This window comes from Equus quagga, chromosome 20, assembly GCF_021613505.1.
Source record: "Equus quagga isolate Etosha38 chromosome 20, UCLA_HA_Equagga_1.0, whole genome shotgun sequence".
In the NCBI taxonomy this organism is placed as follows: Eukaryota; Metazoa; Chordata; class Mammalia; order Perissodactyla; family Equidae; genus Equus; species Equus quagga.
The window spans coordinates 44594706-44617220 of NC_060286.1; the positions used below are offsets into that span (position 1 = coordinate 44594706).

Sequence of the window (22515 nt, forward strand, 5' to 3'; positions counted from 1 at the left end):
TTTCTTCTCCCCAAAGCCCCTCAGTACACAGTTGTACATTCTAGTTGTGGGTCCTTCTAGTTGTGCTATGTGAGACGCCGCCTCAGCATGGCCTGATGAGCGGTGCTAGGTCCACAGCCAGGATTCGAACTGGTGAAACCCTGGGCCATCAAAGCAGAACGTGCGAACTTAACTACTCAGCCATGGGGCCAGCCCCAGTGACTCAGTGATTGTTTTCAGATTTACAAAGTTATGCAATTATCACCATGAGCCGGTTTTAGAATATTTCCATCATCCCAACAGCCCTCGCATACCCAGTAGCACTCACGCCCCATTCCTCCTTTCCCAGCCCTGGCAGCCGCTACTCTGCTTTCTGTCTCTGTGGATTCACTTTTTGTGGACATTTCATATAAATGGAATCATACAGTATGTGACCCTTTGTGATGGGCTTATTTCATTTAGCATGCTTTCAAGATTCATCCGGGCTGGAGCATGTGTCGGTCCTCCATTCCCTTTCATTCCGTGTGTGGACAGGCCACATTTTGTCATCCATTCATCTGTTGACAGACACTTGGGTCATTTCCAGCGGGAGGCCTTTGTGACTAGTGCCGCTGTGAACACCTGCGTGCTGGTCTGTGTGGATGTCTGTTTTCATTTCTCAGGAGCAGATTCCTAGGAGGGAAATGGCCAGGTCATATGCTAAGTGTATGTTTAACTTTTTAAGAAACTGCCAAAGTGTTTTCCAAAGCAGCTGCACCATTTTTCATTCCTGCCATGCAGTCTTTCACGTCCAATGATGTGAGGGTATGTGCAGCCTGTGTGGTGTCTGTGTCCTGGGTCACTGTGCACGATGTGGCCCCAAAGGGAAGTGCGACCCCCAGAGAGTGGAAACCCCAGGTGGCTGAGCCCACCCCTCCCTGAGTGCTTGCCCGAGGTCATACAGAGGGCCCCCAAACTTGGTGACTTGTATTGCCATGGCCCTGGTGACAGGCCCACTGCACAGGGCCACTGCAGGGGGCGGGGGTGTTCTAATTCGGGCTGGGCGTGTGACTGGCAGGGCCCCAGCTGTTGGGCCTGGACAGGCTGTTTATAGAAAAGCCCGGCTCCCCCAGGCCTGCCGGCTATTTATAGGCCCAGGCCTGGGGGAGGTGGTGCCCCGGCCAGCATTTGGCCTTGCAGAGTTTGTCAATCTCCATGGCGTCCCTCTGGTCCCCTTGTGTCCCCACCGCACACCTGCTGGCCCAGAGCCCCAGGTTTCCCCCAGGAAGGGCTCAGAGCCAGCGCCCCCTCTTTGGGTCTTCAGCACTGCCCCAGGGGTGGACAGAGGGAAGCACCCACTCATCGGAGCTGACTGCAGCAAACTCTCTGTGGCTCCTGGGGGGCATTCAAAAGACTCGACTTCTTTCACCCGGAATCGAGCAAAGAAAGAAACCTCCGTAACCCTCTTGGTGCCTCCCACTACAATCTCGCCTTTTCTTCATCTACAGTCAGCTGCTGTGCCCCACATTCCCTCCCTGAGACCCCCAGGACCCCTGGCCACCACCCCCTCCTGGCTGCCAGCTCACGGTGCGCCCCATCCTCAGCCTGCTCAGCCTTGATGGCATTCAGAGCCCAGAGTCGGCCCGCTTGCCCCTGCTCCAGCCACTTCCCAGGGGCTGGTAGCTGGGGGGCTCCTCCCTCTCCCCCCACCCCACTGGCTGTCACCACCACGCTTTCCAGCTGAGGATGTTAGCTTACACAGGACACCTGCATCTCCTTCCTAGGGACAATGACGGACAACTTGAGATGTCCCGTGACTGCTGGTAACTCACATTATGGCGTTTATCCCACAACAATGCTGACGTTGATGTCCCGGTGTGAGAGAAGACGGACTGGGACACAGAGGGGCCAAGCGACCTGCCGAGGGCACAGCCAGGGCTCCCATCGGGGGGTGCTGGGGCCAGGAGGGTGGCTGGGAGAGGGAGAGGGAGAGGAGAGTCCAAGGGGGAAGATGGACCAGTGCAGTAGTCCTCTGTGGCTGCTTGAATTGTTAACTCTCCATGAGTGACCCTTGGGTGACAAGCCCTCCTGCCCCCAGGGGACCATCCCTGGCTCCTTATCCTAGCCATGGTGCTAGCCATGCCCAAGCCCAGTCCACTTGGTGGGTGGTGGGCAGGCAGTGCACCCAGCTGGGAACACAGGAGCCCGGCAGACAGACCATCATGCACCCTCTCAGCACCCAGTCCTTCCACGGGCTGGGGCAGGAAGGAGGTCTGGTGTGGGGCTTCTTGGAGCCCCTGGTCCTGGGCTGCTGAGCATCCCTGGCTGCTCCCCTGCCTGGGCCAGGTGACCCAGACAACACGAGTCCGTCCGCCCTGGACTTAGGGCCCTGGGGACTGAGGGCAGCCCAGCTCCCGGATGGAGCCCACCTGCTGGTACCAGCAGGCAAGGCTCCACAGCGTGCCCTGCGCTGGACACCAGGCCCCTGCGCATGTGGGAGGTTGGGGGTCCGGGTGCCGAGTGTGGGGGAGCGGGGGAGGGGGGACACAACACGCTGTCTTCTCTCTGCGGCCACCAGAGGGCGCGCACGCCCGTCCAGGTGGCGGGGCTTCACCGCAGGGCAGGTGCGCACCCCGAGGGTGCGGACCCTCCAGGTGGGGCGCAGAGACGCAGCTCCCCTTTTGCAAACCGCACTCCCGCCCCGGAGGGGACCCCCCGCAGTTTCTGGAACCCCGTGGTCCTGGACCTGGCGGGGCCGGGGCAGGGTGGGTGCGCAGCACCCAGGCCCTGCTTCGGGGCAATCGAGAGCAAAAGCCCCGCACTAGCATTCATGGGGCGCACCCGGCCAGGCCCGCTGGAGGCACCCCGGAGCGCGCCGTCTGTCCGCGCGCCCCCCAGAAGTGCCCGCGGCCCAACTCGGCTTCCAGGGGGCGGCGCGGGGCGGGGACCCGGCGCCCGGAGGTCACCGAGGCGCGTCACGGCGCCCGCCGGGCCCGCCCCCGGCCCGCCCCCCGCCCCGGGCCGGCTCCTTTTAATGGCGCGGGCGCGCGGGCCGCGGCGGGCTCTCGGGCGGCCCGGCGCAGCGGACGAGCGAGCCAGCATGTCGGGGACCCGAGCCTCCAACGACCGGCCCCCCGGCGCGGGCGGCGTCAAGCGGGGGCGGCTGCAGCAGGAGGCGGCGGCGACCGGCTCCCGGGTGACCGTGGTGCTGGGCGCTCAGTGGGGGGACGAGGGCAAAGGCAAGGTGGTGGACCTGCTGGCCACGGACGCCGACATCATCAGCCGCTGCCAGGTGCGGGCCAGGGCTCCGGGTCCCCCCCCCCCCCTCGACCCAGACAGACCCTGTTCCTGCTCTCCCGCGTCCCGACCCAGACATGCCTCTTGGATACCTTCCTTCCTGGGGACACCTTTCCCAGGGGCCACCCCCACCCACTCACACACGCACGCACCACCCACGCACACAACCCCCCTGCCACTCAGACCCGCACACCCTTCCCTCCCGGCACCTGACACCCCTCGCCCACTCCCTCCCCCAGGGACCGCCTTCCCCACCCAGCCCCACCCTCCAGGGCTGTGGGCCAGCGGCAGAGCTATAAATACAAGTCGCTGAGTTGGGGACACCCGATCCTCGTGGGGTGGAGTGTGCCATGAGTGTGACGCTGGCTCTCCAGCGTGTTGGGGTGGGGTGGGGCAAGGACCACCCAGACATCCCCCTTCCTCATTCTGTTTGGGTCTGGGTCAGGGCTGGCTGACTCCACATGGGGATCAGTGCACACTGGTGAGGGGCTGGAGGGTGAGCTGGGGAGTCAGCCAGGAGGAGGCAGAGGCCAGGGCAGGACAGGGGCCAGGACCTGAAGGAAGGCAGGGCAGGGACAAGGAGGGTCCTGGCCAGACACAGGGAGAGGGAGGAGCCACAGACTTCTGGCCAGAGTGACCCGGTGGCTGGCAGTGGCACTGAGGAGGCCGGACACAGACTTTGTCCCCTGAGGGCCCAGGGTGGGGCCCTGTCTGTTCTGACCGACACGGGGCACTCCCTCCTGCCAGGGCCAGGGAGCCACGCTTGCTGCTGTGGGCTGACTTACAGCTCGGGGGGCAAAGGGGTCAGCTTTGGGGTGCACGCTTTGGCGCTGCTGGGGTTTGGAGCCACGCCCCGAGATGCTGCGAAAAATGGGGAAGGGGTATCTGTGAACCCCTTCTCCCATATTCTGTGACCTCCTTCCTGACCTGCAGCCAGGACGGACGGCTGGGGCTCGGGGCATGCCCCCGAGAAGGGCATGGTCCCAAGGCGTTTGGCTCGGGAACATGAGCCTCAACAGCTGTCTGGACCACTCCTGCCTGATGCGGACAGTGATTCCTGGAAGGTGCTTCCTGGGATCGCGGGAAGTCTCCCACCCTCTCTCTGCCCTGAGCCACAGCACCCAAGCCCACTCCTCTCCTAGGGCCCCCAGGTGCCAGAGGTAGCCTCCAGAGCCCTGCTGCGTGAGCAAGGGCCCTCGTCCCCCTGCAGCTGGGCGCCTGGCTGGGGGGCTGCCACTCCTCTCCCCCACAGCACGAGGCGTCCCCTCCTCGGGCCTGTCTGCTGCAGTGCTGCCCAGGGCCCTCCATGTAAACGGCTGGCTCTGCTCAGCCTTGCACGCCCATCTTGGCTCGTCTCCCCTCCTGAAGTGACCGGAGGACTTTGCACTTACCCTTAGCCCTCATCTTGAGGCTGCCCAGCCCTCCTTCCAGCTGTGGAGATGGTTCTGGAACCGGGCCCTCCCTGTTCTGCCACCCGAGTCAGCAGGCCAGGCCCTGCCCACTCTCTGTGCGCTCTGTGCATAGCCATTCGGCTGGGAGCTCTGCCCACCCCTCCTAGAAGTCCCCACACGTCCACCGGGCTCCCTCTTTCTGTGTCTGCCCAGTGTCCTTCCTGCTGCTTGACCCCCACCCCCTCCCGATAGGAGCCTCTGGGCTGCTTGCCTGGACTGGCCGTTGTGGCCTTGGTCTCCCCTGCAGCGCCCTGCCCCAGGCCCCAGGCCCCAGGTCACCAGCCCTTCACTCCCAACCCTCCCTCCGCTTCCCAATCACCTTCGTCAGAGGTGCTGGGCCCCTCGACCGGGCTGGCCAGGTCTCAGCGCTCGCTGGCTGGGATTGAAAATTCCCCTCCTTCCAACGGCAGAGCAGGCAGTGCTGGGCTCTGGGTGCTGACCACTCTCAGCACAAGGGTACCGGGGTGGGTTTCTCTTGGTTTCCACTGTGAGCTCACATGCCACCACCTCGTCTAGCCAGGGCTGTCTCCCACCAGGGTGGCCCCCCAGGAAGGGCCAGCCAGCCTCGAGCTGCTGCTGGAGAGCTGTGGCGATGCACACGGTGGCCTCACTCATTGGGGGCCTCATCTTGCAGCTTGTCAGTGCTCTGGGACCTCCCTCCACGGGGGTATTAGGAAATGCCCCACTGCAGACCCCGGGCCGGTCCAGGGGCCTCCTGGGGGAAGCGGGGCGGCTGCCTTGGGCTGGAAATGCCGGGTGTTGCTTCTAGAAGCAGCCTCCCCTCCACGTCTGTGCCCTCTGATGGCTCTGGTCACCCAGCGGTGGCTGCAGGGGAGGCCGGCTCCGGGGCTGCACAGCGGCTCCTGGCTGCAGGGACATCTGCCAGGGCAGACCACCCGGGGCCCAGGACCCCTGCCTCCCAGGCCGCGCCCCACCGCCTCACGGGGCAGAGAGCAGCTCTGTTTGGGTTGGATGAATGAATGAATGAGTGATAGGAGCCTGCCAGCAGGTACCAAAAGAAGGTGAGGCACTGCATGGGCGGGTGAACTTTGGGGTCCCACTCAGACAAGTGAGTCATAAGTGTGTCCCCACCCTGAGAGCAGCCCCTTGCTGTGTGATGTGCATGGTCCTGATAAACATGCAGCAGCTGCTGCCAAGAGGCCTCCTCCCCCAACCCGGCCACAGCCACAGCCCCCGAGCAGCCTGCCCCACCCCCAGTTCACCTCTCTGCTCCCTCAGTCCCGTTGTCCCGCCCACAGACCAGGGCTGGAGATGGACACAGAGGCAGAGGAGGTGGTCCCTCTCCCAAGTGAGCTGGCCGGGGGAGGCGGGCAGGCTCTGTGCTCTGGGGGAGACACGGGAACAGCCCAGGAGCATGGGGTGCAGGGCTGTCAGAGACAGTCAGGGGACGTGAGGGAGAGGGGGTCTGGGGCTCGGAGGCCTGGGGCTCTGCCAAGGAGATAACTGTCCTTGGCCCCCCAGTGCCGCCGATGGCAGAGGCAGGGGGGCTGTGTCACAGGGATGAAAGGCCAGGCTAGGTGCCTCCCTGCTAACCCGGGGCCAAAGGAGCTGTTCAGAGCAGAGTGAGGACCGTGTGGTGGGGGTCAGGGGAAGAACAGAGAGGGTGGTGGCTGAGCGGGTCGTGAGGGACGGGGGCCCGGCCAGATCAGAGGAGGTCAGCGGAAGGACTCCCAAGCAGATGGCAGGGTACACGGGCCAGGGGTGGTGGAAGGGGCAGGAATGGGCAGATGCAGGAGATTGAGGCAGGGGACATGCATGGGGATGAGGCTTGCAGAATGTGCTCCATCGGGAGCAACACGGAGCCCTGTCGGAGTCCCACATGGAGGCGAGGAGGGTGTGATGAGGCCTTTGGTGGAGAGAGGCCCTTACAGATGCTGCAGAGCAGGCTGGGCTGGGGGCGACAGTGGCATCCGCATCCCTGGGAGGCTCAGAGCTGTGCCTGAGCGCAGGCTCCATCAGAGGGGAGACCCTGGAGGCAGGCAGAGCTCCGAGGGGCCGATGCATGGCCTGCCTGTGTGCCCAGCTCCCAGCCTGACTCAGCCTGTCCTCCAGGGCAATGGAAGGGATGAGCAAGTGTGGAGCAGACGGTGAGACAGCCCAGGAATCCCCCAGCCACCCTAGGTTCAGGACGATCCTTACTTACTCTTGCAGGGCACCAGGCACGTGGGCCAGGGAGGCTGAGAGCAGCCCAGAGGCAGAGGCCCCACGGGGGCAGCCAGACTGGGCTGCGGACAGGCATTCTCCCCCACGCTCCCATGGGGACCCTGGACAAGCTCCCCCCTCCAAGTGGCTTTCCAAACCAGGCCTCAGCCCCGAGCAGACTGCGGGCTGAGCTGCAAGTCTAAGGAGGGCAGCTGGGGTGCTTCTGCCCCGACCCCACTGCCTGCTGGCATGTACCTGGGGGAGGACATGGGGTCTCTGGGACAGGCAAGCTGGACCTCTGCAGAGCGGCTGGGAGGTGTGTCTGCAGGTCAGCAGGCCCTGGGCTAGGCCTCCAGGGCTGGCTCCTGTCCCTGGGAGTGGCCTGTGGCCTGACGCCTGGTCCCTGCAACTGGAGGGGTCATCTGACACCCACTGGCCCATGACACCTGCCCCTGTCCCCAGGCGCCCGTGTTTACCCCAAACAAAGGGGGGATGTGCTGGGCGGCGCTCCTCCTCTGTGTGTGTGTCCTCGGCCAGCTGACGCTGGCACTGGGCACTCGGAGCGCAGGGGGTGGGAGGCGGGTGTCTGGGCTCATCTGGCGGCCAGCCGTGCCGGCCATGGCAGACAGAATGCGGCCTTGGGGGGCTGTCTGGCACATAGGAGAGAGCGTCTGCAGGGAGGCAGTCAGCCTGCCATCAGGTCTAGCCTGGGTTCTGCTACAGACCCCTTCTCCCAGGGCCTCAGTTTCCCTATCTGTCATGGAGCCACGCCCCCCGGGTGCAAATGTGGTTGTGGGTGTGAATGTGCGCAGAGAACCTCGAGTGGGGGGATCCCCTCAGGTGTGCTGAGGCGAGGGCAGAGCAAGCACAGGGTGTGGGAGGGTGCCATGACCCCAAGCCCGGGGCCTGTCAGTCACCGTGGGCATTTCTGAATTACTGGCCGTCCCACCCTGACCGTCAGATGGGCTGAAGCAGCATCCAGGGGCAGACTTGGGGTCTGCAGGAAGCGCCCAGCCCTTCTGACGGTCAGGGCTGGGCCGCAGTGGCTGGTGCCCCTCCTCCCCCCACCTCATCAGCATCAGCTCCCTTCATCGCCCTTCCCACCCGAAGCCCCTGTGGTCCCCTCCTGTCTAGTGTGCTGTGGGGCACCCCTCCTTGGCTCCCAGACCCACGCCGCCTTGTCCTTCCTGCCTCCCCCATCATTTGCTCAGAGCCTGCCGTTGGCTCCCGCAGCCAACCACCCGGAAGTCCCAGGGCCGGCTGGACCCCGCCGGGGAGGGGGCAGGACCGCCTGCCGGACACAGTCGAGCTGTGTGGCAGGGCGAGGAATGCAGACCTGGATCACGGAGACCCCAGGAGTCTGTTAGAGACGGCAGACCTGCCGCGAAGTCCTCCAGCTGACCTCTGAATGACCGTGTGTCAGAGGCGTGGGGAGCAGACCCAGGCGGCCTCGCACACCCATTCCCCAAGCAGACGGCTCGGGTGTCTAGGGACCTCGTGGAGCTGGTTTCTGGCAAGGCCATCTCGGGAAGCTGGAGCCCATCGTAGGGCCTGAGCCCGGGTGACGGGCGCACCGGAGAGGTTGCAGGATGTACTAGGGCTCCAGCCCCACCTCTTAATTTACTCATGCATGAAGTGGGGTCCAGGAGGGGGAGCCCCTGGCCTGGGGTCTCCTGGCATCTGCACCTCGCTGCCCCCAGCACCCCACCTGCCCCCACCTGGGGCTGGGAGACTTGTAAATCTTCCCCAGACCATTGAACAGGTGGAGGGGAGGGGAGGGACCAACAGCCTGGGGGGCCACAGCACCCTCTCGTGGCGGGAACCTTCCCAGGTGCCCCCACCAGGGAGCTCCCCCCACCCCCCAGCCCACCTCAGCCATGGTCAGCAGGAGTTCCAAAAAGAAGCGAGCCTGTTGCCCAGGTGTCCTCAGATCCCAGCTGGCGTCAGAATTGTTTTTTCGTTTTTGTTCTTAGTGGGAGGTGTGGGCCCAAAGGGAGGGGTCCCTCCTAGGGGGGTGAGGGGCGCTGGCCCTGCTGGCCCGGGATGGCACCTGTTCCCCTCACCCGGCCCCAGAGGGGCGGTGCTGCCTCGCCCGGCCTTGGCCACCGCAGAGTTCGGGCTGTGTGGCACATGGCAGCTCAGGCCATGGGCACCTGAGTCTGTACCTCCCGAAAGGGCGGCCCCCTCATTCCTGCATCAGGGGGCCTCATGGGCGGGCGGGGCTCCGAGTGTGTCCCGGCTTCAGAACCTGTGCTGAGCCAGCCTCCTTGGGGCATCAGCACATGCCTGCGAGATGGTCCCGGATGTTGGGACCAGCCTGGGCCAGCCCCTCTCCTGCCAGTCCCCTGGCCAGGCCCTGTACCCCATCCAAGGGGCAGGGCACTAACCCAGCACGGCCCAGACACACATCAGAGCCGACCACTTAACCAGACTTCCCGAGTTCAAGCGTGGACAGTATCTCACGCACCCTGGGGGACAGAACCGCCACCCCAGGCAGCACAGAGGCGGCTCCTGAGTGCCTGCGTTTAGAGCTGGCCTGGAGAGGCTGGGCACCCTGCAGGCCCTTCCAGGGTGGGTCCAAGTTCCCGGGCTCCTGGACACTCAGCCGGGTTTCTGTCCCCAGGGGGGCAACAATGCTGGCCACACCGTGGTGGTGGATGGCAAGGAGTACGACTTCCACCTGCTGCCCAGCGGCATCATCAACACCAAGGCTGTGTCCTTCATTGGTGAGTGCCCCGCCCACCCGCGCTGGGACTGGGCACAGACACCCAGATTCCAAGCATGTGAGCGGGAAGGCCTGGGATGTCATCCAGGCCAGGGGCCCCATGTGCAGGGCTGCATGCAGGGGGAGAGCTGGGCTGGACCTCGGCCTGCCTGGCCTGCCCAGAAGCTTCTGCAGGATAACCTGCTCGGCCTGGGGGTGGGGGTGGGGAGGGATTTGAGGTCTCAGCTCCCATGTGGGAGCCCTCGCAGAGGAATCTGATCTGGGGGCCTGTCCTCAGAGCCCAGAGCCCAGGATGCCCGCCCAGCCTGGGCAAAAGGGAGAGAGGACACAGGAGCCTCCACTGAACTCTCAGACCTCAAGTGTGTGCACGTGCCTGTATGCACGTGCGTGAGTGAGTGTGGTGTGTAGGGGGCTGTGTACACACGTGTGTGTGAGCACATGAGTGCATTGCATGAGTGGGTGAGTGTGCGTGTGTTTAAGTTTCTATGCATGTGTGTATGCAGGCATTGTGTGAGTGTGCTTGTGTGTAAATGTGTGTGCTTAGGGGACTGATTGTGTGCGTGTGCATGCCTGTGAGTGAGCATGCCTGTGCATGTGTGAGCAAGTGTGCATGTCTGTGTGTGTGTGCAGGCGACAGGCCCGGCTTCCTGCTGCGTGGATGGAGGCCGAGCCTGGGTGGAGGAGCTGAGCCCTTCCTGGCCGCTCCCGGGGCCGGCTTCCCAGAGGCCTCCCTCAGCCAGGCCAGGCCCACGCTGCAGAGGGGCCACCTCGCTCCCTGCTCCCAGCCCTTCCGCATTGCCCTCGCGGCAGCCACCCTCTCTCTCTCTCTCTCTCTCTCTCGCTCTCTCTCTCTCTCTCTCTCTCTCTGTCTCTTTGTCTCTCTCTCTTTCTGTCTCTCTCTCTCTCAGTCACAAGGCCCGAATGATCATCCTGGCCTCAGCTCATGGCCTCCTTGCTCAGGAGCTTTTCCTGGTCCCCTAGGCCAGGCCAGGCCCAGGGTTGCCCTCTCAAAGTTTCCAGTACTTCTCCTTCCAGCTCTTTCCACAACTTAGCAAGACCTCCCTGAGACGTATCTATGCCCACCCCTCCCAGGTCGGGACGCAGGGGCTGCAGCTGCTGGGGTGCGCCCAGCGATACACAGTGTCCGGCCCACTCCCTGGGAGCACAGGAAGGACAATGTCGGCGAGGGCTGCGGGCTGCGTGCAGTCAGGCTGAGCAGGAGGAGGGCCGCCCAGGGCCTTCTCCACGGGGTGCAGACTCGGCCCGGCAGTGGCTGAGGACAGTGCACGACGACCCTGGTTCATGTGAGGGGCCCTAGCCTGCACCCCCGGCCTGGAGCCCAGGAAGGCTTCTCCAGCATCAGCCCCATCGGCTGGGGGCCTGGGCCCACTTGGCAGGAAATGAGGCCAGGGAGGCACCACTGGCCCAGGAGGGCACTCTGCCCAGCCTCCAAGGAGCTGGGGATGGGTCAGGGCTGGTGGCTGGAGCCCCCGCTGGGCGGTCCCCAGGGAGCATCAGCAGAGGGTCGGCTCAGCCGTCCGTGCGACAGACAGCACCCTGAGGGGCTGGCTTAGCAAGAGCAGGACGTGCCCAAGCGCACGCAGCTCCCTCAGCCTGGGGCACTCCCCGGGTCCCTGCCACATGGCATTTCAGGACGCCATGGCATTTAGGTGACCTTTTGTGCTCAGTGTGGCTTGCATAGTCTCTGAGTCACTCCCAACTGGACTGATGTCCTGTCTCCCTCGGCCGAGCCTGTGACACCACCAACCCTGGCCAGGACGCAGAGGAGCAGAGTTCGCCCCAGGCAGGCAGCAGGCAGCCTGGCCCAGCTGCTTTTGGTCTTAAAGGAAAGGGCCAGCGCCCGGCTCTAAGCTGGACCGCGCGCTATGGTGCTATGTGACCGCAGGCGAGTCTCTGCCGTGCAGAACATCCGCACAGACCCTGCGTCTGCTTTATGTGTAGGGGACGCCCGGCTCCCTGGAGGCCAGCTGGGTCCTGGGCTGCATTTCTCCGTGCCTCCTGCTTTCCCATTTTCATTCCTTTTAAATAAAATGTCACAGTTTTATCAAGGTTTAATCTCTGTGCCCTGAAACGTACCCACGGTTGTGCAGCTGTCACAATTCCGTTCTAGAACTTTGTCATCACCCCGAGAACTGCCCTCGTGCCCATGTGCTGGTGATCCCCTCCCGCCCAGCCCCAGCCACCGCCAGGCTGCTCTCCGACTCTGTAAATGCTTCATGCTGGCTTTTGTTTTGTTTGGGTCATTTCTGTTATGCGACGAAATACATAAATTTATCATCCTAGCCATTTTTAAGTGTCCACTTCAGTGGCATTAAGTACATTCACATGTGCTGCCATCCCCAGCGTCCATCTCCAGCACTTTTCATCTTCTCAAGCTGAAACTCTGTCCCCATTAAACACTGACTCCCTGTCCCCTCCCCCAGCCCCTGGCACCCACCATTCTGCTCTCTGTCTCTATGACTCTGACGACTCCAGGGATCCATATGAGTGGAATCATACGGGATTTATCCTCCTGTGACTGCCTTATTTCACTCCGCATGATGTCCTCAGCGCGTGTCAGGATTTCCTTCCTTATTGAGGTGGAATAATACTCCATCATGTGGATAGACCACATTTTCTTTATCCGTGCGTCCCTCGATGGACCTTGGGTTGCTTCCACGTCTTAGCTCTTGTGAATAACCCTGCTATGAACACGGGGGTGCAACTTTCATGCTGTTTTGAATGTATGTCCCCAGTGTCTGCGATACGATGCGGTCTCGTGTCTGTGTGTTGCAGGGAACGGGGTGGTCGTCCACTTACCAGGCTTGTTTGAAGAGGCAGAGAAGAATGAGAAGAAAGGTAGGTCTGAGTCCCTGCAGACTCACCCTGCCCTGGGCAGGTGAGTGTTCCTAGCGGCAGTGCTGGCTGGCGCCTCGCTGCGTGGTTTCTCTCGAGGGCAGGCGGGCGGGCAGACACGGGGGCGGCTTCCACGGCTGCGCCCCTGCCCGCCACCTGCTGGCTCTGCCTGTGCAGAAAGCCAGGTCACCGCTCAGAAAGCAGAGAGTGGGGCAGCCCCGCGGCCCTAAATTCTGGCTGCGGGTCGTGGCCTCGGCATCTCAGGGGAGCTTTCATGACACTAGGGACAGGTGGCACCTGGAAATGTGGATTCAGGAAGTACAGGAAGGGGCCCCAGGACCTGGAATTTGACAAAGCTCCTCAGGGAACGCTGATGTCCAGCTAGGATTGGGGACCGTGGGGCTGACTATGCCTACAGGAAAGGATGTGGTTACTGGGCGCTCCTTGGGGGCAGGAGGCAGTGACCGGGGCCACCGGCCAGGGTGTCTGGGCCAGTCAGACCCTGTAAAGGTTGTCTAGAGGCGGGCCAATGACACAGAAACCCTGAGACCCCGATAGGGTCCATGGAGGAAGCAGAGCCTTGGCCTCAGGCTCAAGTTCAGGGCAGGCATGAACAGAAAGAGTGGGAACCTGACCCTCCCTGGGACATAGGCCCCAGGAAGTGCCAGGACGGAGGCCCCACAGGGAGATGGGCCAGCCCACAGGGATGTGGGTGGGCGTCTCCTGGGAGTGAGGGTCCTGGACACCCAGCCGAGGGAGAAGCCACCAGGGGTGGGCCCCTCGCTTGCCACGCACCAGAGGTGACTATTTTGGCCTCTTGCCTGGTAGGATCTGGGCCAGCTGGCTGGTCCTCCCCCTGTGAACACTGACCACGTGTGCCATGTTCCCACAGGTCTGAAAGACTGGGAGAAGAGGCTCGTCATCTCTGACCGAGCTCACCTCGGTGAGTTTCTCCCCCGGGGCCTGGCATGGGGCTTGCCCCTACCCCCGGCCCCTGAGCAGCTGACCCCACCGTGGCCCCCTCCACGGCCACCCAGCCCACACGGCTCCACGAGCCCGTCTCAGAGAGCTTCTGGGTGGGTGCTAGGTGGGGATCCCGGTCCCCATGACAGATGGGGAAACAGGCCCAGGGGGATTCGGGGTCACAGTGAGTCGGTGCCGAGTGGATGCCGATGCCAGCGTGTCCCCTTTCAAACTGGACCAGCCCTCTGGGAGGCCGGGCGCGCACGGCGAGGCCCTGACCCCGTCTGTCTCCCCTGCACCCTCGCCTGCCCGCAGTGTTTGATTTTCACCAGGCCGTCGACGGGCTGCAGGAGGTGCAGCGGCAGGCCCAGGAGGGGAAGAAGTGAGTGTCCGAAGAGCCGCTGGCTGGTGACTGGGCGTCTGGTCCAGCAGGATGGGAGGGAACATGGATCCATGGAAGCCCCTCAAGAACAGCATCGGTTCACCCGAGGCCACCCCAGTCCCAAAACCCCAACAAGCCCACCCCTCCCCGGGGTCACGCCACTGCCACCCCCGAGGAGTACACAGGCCCTCCCGGCCGCGCCCACCATGACTGCTGGAGTCCTGGGCCGGCCTTGACCCCACACATGGGCAGCAGCTCCCACCACAGCACCCGGACCCCGCTGGCACCCAGTGGTCATGTGTTTGTCCTTCAAAGACAGTTGTCAGAATATGCCAGGACTGTGGTTCTCAAAGCCGGGACAGGGGTGAAGCAGAGAAGCACCCTGCCTCATGGAGTCATGTACTTGCACATGCAACACACATGTGCATGCGTGGTCACACATATGTGCACAGATATGTGCATACACTGCACACATTCACACACCTGAGTGCACATTCATACACAAGTGCACACTCGTGCTGACACACGTACATGCACTCATGTGTTTGTGCACACGTGTGTGTGTGCACACACGGCCCAGCCAGATGCAGGTGGCAATACTGAGCATGCTGATTTGCTGGGGGGGGGGGGGGGGGGCCCGGGGGAGGGTTAGGACTGGGACCTGCCACTGCCTGGCCGCTGGGTCCTGAGAGCTGGCCGTCCGGGGGTCCTGGCGGTTCTCCCAGACTCCAGGGTGCCGCTGCTAGGACGGCACCTTAGATGCCGCCAGCTCAACCCTTCACCCATAGGGGCGGAAACTGAGGCCTGGGGCGCCTGGCGGGGCCCCAAGTTTCCAGGCTCCTCCCCGGGGTGCCCGAGGCTCGTCCCCCACCCCGCCCCCATGCTCACTGCTGCCCCCATCTCTCAGCATCGGCACCACGAGGAAGGGGATCGGGCCAGCCTACTCCTCCAAGGCGGCCCGCACGGGCCTCCGCGTCTGCGACCTCCTGGCAGACTTCGACGAATTTTCCACCAGGTACCCGAGCTGTCTGCAGCCCAGGGGGACTCCGGCTAGTGGGAGGGCACTCGGGGATCCAGGCAGGGTGAGGGGTCACGGTCCTTGTCACTTCCGCAGATTCAAGAACCTGGCCCACCAGCACCAGTCCATGTTCCCCACTTTGGAAATAGATGTTGAGGGTCAACTCAAAAAGCTCAAGGTAGAGCTGTGGGGGCGGTGTCGGGGGGCCGGTGTCAGGGGGGGGGTGGTGTGGGGGGGATGGTGTCGGGGCGCAATGTCGGGGGGACAGTGTTGGGGCACAGTGTCAGGGAGCGGAGAAGCACAGCAGTGGGACCCACCGAGGTGTGACATCTCACCTGGCGTTCATGGCATGCTCGTGGAGTACACCCATCATGGGGCATTACTCTGGGATGGCTGGCCTTCTGGGGACCGTGGACCTCCTGTGTGAGCCTCCGGCCAGCTGAGGTCAGGGCAGTCCTCTCCAGGAGCAGGGGGCTCAGCTGCTCCACCTGGCTCCTTGCCTCCTTTCTTGGGAAATTGCCCAGGACAGGCTGGGGGAAGGAGGCGGACCCTGTCCCATCTGGAGCAGGAGGTAAGGGGTCCCAGCTCGCTCTCAGAGGGGCGGGGCGGGGGACAGGATGATGTCAGTGCAAAGTCCTTTCAGAAGTTTCCAAGGCTGGGATCCCAGCCCATCCAGCCCTGGTCTGGGGCTGTAAATGAGGACAGAGATGGGCCGATGCTGCCACAGGGGCAAGACAGCGGCTGGGGAGCTCCGTGCACCACCACGCGGAGTCCATGGGGCACACACAGATGCCTTGTCCTCAAACAGCAGGGCTCGGGGGCGGCACCTCCGCTCCCAGGGGAGGTGGGTCAGCAGGCCCACCTGGGGAGTCTGCCCCGGACACAGGCCCTGACGCATGTAGGAAACGTCACTGAATCGTCAGGCTGTCCGGCTCGTCCCCCCGCCTTCAAGTAAGGTCAGTACCCCAAGTTTCCCGTGGACACGTTCACAGTGTCTCAGCTCAGGCTGCTATAAGGAAGAACCACGGACGGGGAGGATGAATCAGGGGCGCATGGTCCTGGAGGCCGGACGTCCGAGAGCAGGGTGTCAGCAGGGCGGTTCCTCCTGAGGGTTCACTCATGGGCGTGTGGACGCCGTCTTCTCCCCGTGTCCTCACGTGGTCGTCCCTGTATGCGTGTCTGTGTCCTGATCTCCTCTTCTTATGAGGACACAAGTCGTACTGGATTAGGGTCCCCCTTAATGTCCACATTTTAACTTGATCACCTCTTTACAGACCCCATCTCCAAATACAGTCCCATTCTGAGGTCCTGGGGGTAAGGGTGTCGACAGATGAAGTTGGGGGATACAATTCATCCCGTAACAGCCAGCGAGAGGCTGGTGCTGAATCTCACAGACGCGACCCAGCCGGCGCCTCAGTGCTTGCTCCCATCTCAGGACAGCTTTGCAGACCAGGCCCCTCGCTGGGAAGGAATGTGCTGGAAGAGTGAGGCTGTGGGGTGGAGGCCGGGGCTGGCTGGACGCAGCCCTGCCCCGCCGTAGCCCCATTCCTCCTTCTCACAGGGCTTTGCCGAGCGGATCCGACCCATGGTCCGGGACGGCGTTTACTTCATGTACGAGGCGCTCCACGGCCCCCCCAAGAAAATCCTCGTGGAAGGCGCCAATGCGGCCCTCCTCGACATTGACTTCGGTGTGTCCCAGCCGGGCTGATCCCAAGGAACCCCCATTTTCTTATCTGCTGGGAGACTGGGCTGGCTGCTGGCAGGGCGTGGCAGGGCCACCAACCACGGTCACGCTGCTGTCCCTGCCCATGAAAATGATCAGGCTGCCCCAGGTCTTCCTAACTTCAGCCAGGAGGGGAGAGAAGAGAGGGCTGAGCTGGACAGGAGGGAACAGGGCTGTCAGAGAAGCACCTCACCAGTCCTAGGGACACACCAGCACCAGGCAGCCTGGTGCAGCCAGGGGAGGCACCCGCCTTCTCCTCCCCTCACTCCCCAGACTCACACATGAGCCACAGAGGGCCAGCACACAGCACCCCAGGCCGGCCACTCCCCCAGGGTGGTCCCTCAGACCGCCAGCCCTAGAGACCCCACTGAGGGGACATGCAGGGGCTGAACCACCCACTGCCTTCTGCGGCGAGGGACCCCTGGGCCAGGGCGATCTGCGGGATTGGCAGGCGGCCCCCCGACCGGCTCTGTCTTGCAGGGACCTACCCCTTCGTGACGTCATCCAACTGCACGGTGGGCGGCGTGTGCACGGGCCTGGGCATCCCCCCCCAGAACGTGGGCGACGTCTATGGCGTGGTGAAGGCCTACACCACCCGCGTGGGCATCGGCGCCTTCCCCACCGAGCAGATCAACGTGAGTCCCTGGCCCCGAGAGCCATATAGGGGCACGGAGGCAGGCAGGGTGCCCAGTGGTGGGGCGAGCAGTGGCACACAAGGCGGGCGGGGGTGACAAGATGCTCCCCCTGCATCACACCACGAAAGCTTATGCTAAGGACATGCTGTGCACACACATACCCATGACCCAACGCCCCTGGGAAGTGCCGCAGGTGAGCGGGTACCGGGCTGAGGGGGCTGCAGCTCAGGGCCCCATTGACTCAGGAAGGAACCCTCAGGATGCCACCAGCCTCCCTTCTCAGCCTGGCCTTGTGCCCTCATGGCCAGTGAGGACACGAGGCTCTGGTCCCAAGCAGGTATGTGTGAGGGCCGGAGTGGGAAGGGAAGCGTGCCGTGTCCAGAAGTGTCTGGTGGCTTTAACAGGGCAGGGGGCGCAGGGATGGGACCCCCCTGAGAAATAAACACAAGCCTGGTCCCAAAGCTAAGCTACAGACCAGGTTCTGCCTTCACCTCCAGGCACCTAAGCGAGGGGTAAGGGGGAAGGCGAGCAAGGCTGTGCCCCACCCCCATGAGGCCGCATGTTCAGGAGGCGGCTCTCGACAGGCGGCACCCCAACCTGCCATCAGCAAGACCCTACCGGTGGGAGCCTCAGCTGGGGCCGTTAGCCAGGAACACGGGATGGGGGAAGCCAGGTGTGAGGAGGGGATTCGTAGGGGCTGCAGCCTCAAGCTTTCCCCTGAGCCCAGGCTGGGGGGAGGGGGCGGTGGAGGGGAGGAGGGGTGGGGAGGACGAGCGGGGAGGGGTGAGGTGGCTGCGGCAGAGCGGGCAGAGGCAGGGCAGGCAGAGGCAGGGCCGGCTGGCTTTCCTGCCACACATGGTCCTGCTCTGTTCTCACTAGGAGATCGGGGACCTGCTGCAGAGCCGCGGCCACGAGTGGGGGGTGACCACAGGCAGGAAGAGGCGCTGCGGCTGGCTGGACCTGATGATCCTGAGATACGCCCACATGCTCAACGGATTTACCGCGTAAGCAGCACGCTTGTTACTGCACGGCCATCCGGTGCCCGTCCACACCCGGGACATCCCTGACTCTCTGATAGCACGGGAACACGTGGAGTTGGGCATCAGGGCTCAGGGCCACAGTCTTCCCGTGCGGGCTGTGCACCCCATCTAGAACCTTACGCACGGCGGGGCCACAACGGGGGTGACGTGGAGACCCATCCAGGGCACGTCGGAGCCGGCCCTCCCGTCTGCTCCTGCACATGTGCTGGGAAGGCGACAGGCTGAAGGCCAGAGGGTGCCCGGTGCCTGTAGGAGGTTAACGTGGTTCGTCCAGGGATGAGGAGTAAGGCCAGACATTGGTCCTCACAGACCCGACACTCTGCTAAATGGGAACTGGGCTGGGCTTGGCTGAGCCAGACTGTCAGGATCCCTGTCAGGTCTGTTAGGGTTCGGGGCCGGGCCGTGGGAGGGACACGCCATCCCAACACAGCATATGACCATGTGCTTCTGCGCTTGGAGCACTGACACCCCAGAGAGGCCCCTTGAGCTGGGAAGCAGGCTTCCTGCAGGGTCGGGGGGCCAGCAGACAACATGCAGCCCCACGATGCGCCGAGGGCCACGGCAAAGAACAGGACGGGCATCACCATGCACTCTGGCCACCACGGGCTCCCAGAGCACAGCCCCCGGGAGGCCTCGAGGCCTTGCCCACAGAGGGCGCATCAAAGGAAAAGGGAACACACTGCGGGAAAGCCCTGCGCTCAGGAACTGCTGCCCCGTTGTTGGCATCGGTGGTCTCGGCACTGTTGCTGGTCTCTGAGGGGCGGCTGGGGGTGGGCGGGCCACAGGAGCATGAACGAGCCACAGGCACGAGGCTCATGCACTGGCCGCTTGGGGGTGCTAAGACCCTGAAGGCGGCCGTGACGGAGGGCAGGTGTGGCAGGAGCCACTGACCGGTCCTGAGGGGTATTCGAGGTGAGGAGAGCTTGCTCCGGCAGAAGTTGCACTCCTGGCCCGCCAGTTGACTGCGTCTTTGTGAGACTACCTAAGCTTTATTTTCTCTCCACTGTAAATGGCGGAGGAGAGGCGAGGGGTGGAACCCAAACCAAAGGGTGAGCAATCACCGAAGGCATCCCCCATCTGTCTCTGTTGGGTTTTGCACAGGCTGGCCTTAACAAAGCTGGACATCCTGGATGCCCTGGATGAGATTAAAGTCGGCATCTCGTACAAGCTGAATGGGAAAAGGATCCCCTACTTCCCAGGTACGTGGGCATGGCGGCTCTCCTGTCCATTGGGCGGTCTCCGCTGGGCAGCTACACGGGATGAAGTCACTGTGGTTCCTGGAGACGAGGGGATAAGGGTTTGCACTTAAAATATGCTAAGAGTGCATGCTCATCTCGGAAGACTCGCCCCACCTCGCAGGTTCGCACCCCCACGGGGAGGCCTGGCTAGTCTCCGGGCGGCTGCAGGCGTGTCCCATGGTTTTTGAGCTGCTCAGAGGGACGGGCCCAGGTTTGCAGGAGGGAACCAACTCTGCGACAACCCCGGGAGCCTGGGGGACCCTCAGGCACCTTGGTGTCAAGGCCCACCTCCTGGGAGCACTGGCAGCCCGCCTGAGTTAGCAGACATGGACTGCTCTGGATAACGGAAGTTCTGTGCAAGTGTGAAGATGACGTTTTACTAAGAAAGCACACTTTCGGTTAGACTATTTAACCCTAACTGGGGTTTCTGGTCCCACATGTCCCTTCTTTTAAAAAGTGTGAGGGCGATGCTGCGTCCCTGGATTTCACAGTTCCTGATGCGTCTGGACTGGGGCACGGGTTCCGGCCCACGCCCACGGGCAGCTTCCTCCCCCCGACCGTGCAGAGCTGCCCTCACTCCCCTCCCAGCACACGAGTGTAGACCCAGCAGCGCCGCTTGGCTACAAGAGCCGCATGTGCCCTCTTGGCAGTGTCCCCCAGCCCTGCTGACCCCTGAGCTTTGAGAGGGCACAGCAGGAGTGTGGCGTGACCCCAGGGGATCCAGGGCCCAAGGGAATGTGCAAACTCAGAGCACATGGAGGCTCTAGGGCCCTCGCAGTGGACAGCTTGTTCCAGCATCTTCAGTCGGCATCTGCTGTCAGCTTCCAAGTCCAGCCGAAGAGGAGGGGTCCCTGCCCTGGTGGGGGAGCGGGGACAGGTCCTTCAGCATCCTTTAACACTTCAGGATCCTTGGGCCCCTTGGAATTTCCCATGGGGTCCTTGGAGTTCCTCCACCGAGTCACCATGGATATTCCAGCAGAATGCATAGTGAATCCATGTCCAGGGTGGACGTGTCCGCCTGGTCTGGAAGGGGGACAGCCTGTGTCAGAGAACCACTCCCCAACCCCGAGAACACCAGTCAGGGCGACTCACCTTCCTCGCCGCTGAGCCCCCGGGGGAAGCAGGCCCTGGGCTGGGGGTCCTGAGCCACCCAGCGTCTGCTCCAGGGCTGGAGTGCACGTCTGTGGGCCACCATCCGTCCCGCCGTGTGTCCCCCCAGCTAACCAGGAGATGCTGCAGAAGGTCGAGGTCGAATACGAAACGCTGCCTGGGTGGAAAGTGGACACCACGGGGGCCAGGAAGTGGGAGGACCTCCCCCCGCAGGCCCAGAACTACATTCGCTTCGTGGAGAATCACATCGGAGTGGCAGGTGAGTGCCCCGCGGCGGCCCGCCGTCCCTCTCCTGGCCGCGCGCGCCCCCCCCCGATGACAGACCCTTTGCCTTTTCAGTGAAATGGGTTGGTGTCGGCAAGTCAAGAGATTCGATGATCCAGCTGTTTTAGACAAAGATGGAGCCGATCCCAGCGGGCCGCAGCAGGTCCCCGTCCCACTCAAACAGCGGCCGTCGTGGTCCTCACTGACAAAACCGGCGCCGTGAACAAAGAAATATGAAAATTCGTTCCTGTATTTGGTATTTCTCTCTAAGCCTTCAGCCCAACCCGTTGATTTCTGCAATGATTTTAAACATCTGAAAGCCAGCGTTGTGTACATTTTAAAAAATCCTGCTATTTAAAATGAGCTGGAGCGCTTAAAACACAGACCTCCTAGGGCACGTTCATTGTCCCGTGGTCGTGTGTCCGGTTGGAGCAGTTTGGTAATAAACACATCCAACAGCCACTGAGCGGTGTGGTTAGCACGTGTTTTGTTCTGACGTTGTCATTTTGTTTTGACTTTTAAACACCAAAAGGTGCCACTGACGCTCAAACAGTCCGGGCGACGCACGTGTTTGGTGGCCCAGGGCCAAGGCGTTCATTTGTTCAGATGACAAAACAGAACCAGCCCGTGTAAGAGACACGGGTCCTAAATATGTTTTCCCAAATTACATGTTGAAGTCAACGTCACCTAGATCCCTGAGCCCTCTGCCCCGGGGAGATGGAGTCATGCCAGCAGCCTCTTTTCGCTTCGATTGGGTACCCTCTGCCGTCACCCTCCGAATGTCACCAAAGAGCTGCCGAGAGCTTATGGTGTCTCAACCAGAAGCTGTGTAGCTTCCCTCAACACCTCCTCATGGTTTGGGGCAAACTTAGAAAAACTGCCCTTTCAACATTTCAGAGAGGGAAGGAATTATATGGAGAGACGCAGAGTCCGCCAGGGTTAAATCCTGGCTTTTTAGAGCTGAGAACGTCAGCTGGCGTCACTGAAATCGGTCAAGTGCCTGCTCGGCTGGCTTCCTGTGGACCCACTGGTCCAGGAAGGTCTGGCTGGCTCACACCGTGGGGACGCTAACTCATGTGACAGCATCTCGGGGGAGTGGGCCAAATTCGGAAACTCCTGTGACTTCACGCTCGCTAGCAAACTTGTCCAAACAGTGCCCAGCACGGCCTCCAGCGACTTGAAGGAAGGCAGGAAAACGAGTTCGCTATGCACCAGCTTCCACCTCCTTCCCAGCGCGCAGCGGCGTGGCTGCTTGGGGGCACAGGGCAGAAGCACAAGCAGAAACCGTTCTTGGAGTTTTCTGAGAATTCTTTCTTTCCGTGATCCAGCAAGAGGGACGACAGGAGAGAGCCCCGCGGCAGGGTAAGTTCTCAGGGAAGGAGGCGCCCCCTCAGCAGCACGGGACCCCACGCTCCTCCTCGCCGCCTGGGGACGGGCTTCTCCTTGCGAGATGACCGTCTGGTAGCATGTTGTACAACAGACTGATGCACGCTCCTGACAATCAACCAGAGCAGGCATTTTTTTCAAAAGAAAGAGAAGTCATTTCATTCTACATAAAAAGCTCCACACCTGAGTTCACCTGCAGTTCAAAGCAGAGAGCTGCAAAGAAGGGCGAGGTTTACACACTGCCCTGGGGTGTGTGCAGATGGTTCACGGGTGGAAGACGTGAGCTTCGAGCGGAAATAGTTCTTC

The 22515-nt window shown here is 62.5% G+C and overlaps 1 protein-coding gene across 1 annotated transcript; it reads left to right on the plus strand.

Moving 5' to 3' along the window:
- The first annotated feature begins 2995 nt into the window (after positions 1-2995).
- Positions 2996-21285, plus strand: ADSS1 (adenylosuccinate synthase 1). The gene is made up of 13 exons (XM_046647860.1): positions 2996-3250; positions 9493-9595; positions 12391-12453; positions 13343-13393; positions 13729-13795; positions 14703-14810; positions 14910-14991; positions 16375-16501; positions 17017-17171; positions 18051-18175; positions 19313-19410; positions 20669-20818; positions 20899-21285. Exons 1-13 carry the CDS (start codon positions 3059-3061, stop codon positions 20949-20951), a joined length of 1374 nt encoding a protein of 457 aa, XP_046503816.1. The 5' UTR covers positions 2996-3058; the 3' UTR covers positions 20952-21285.
- Positions 21286-22515: the final 1230 nt, after the last annotated feature.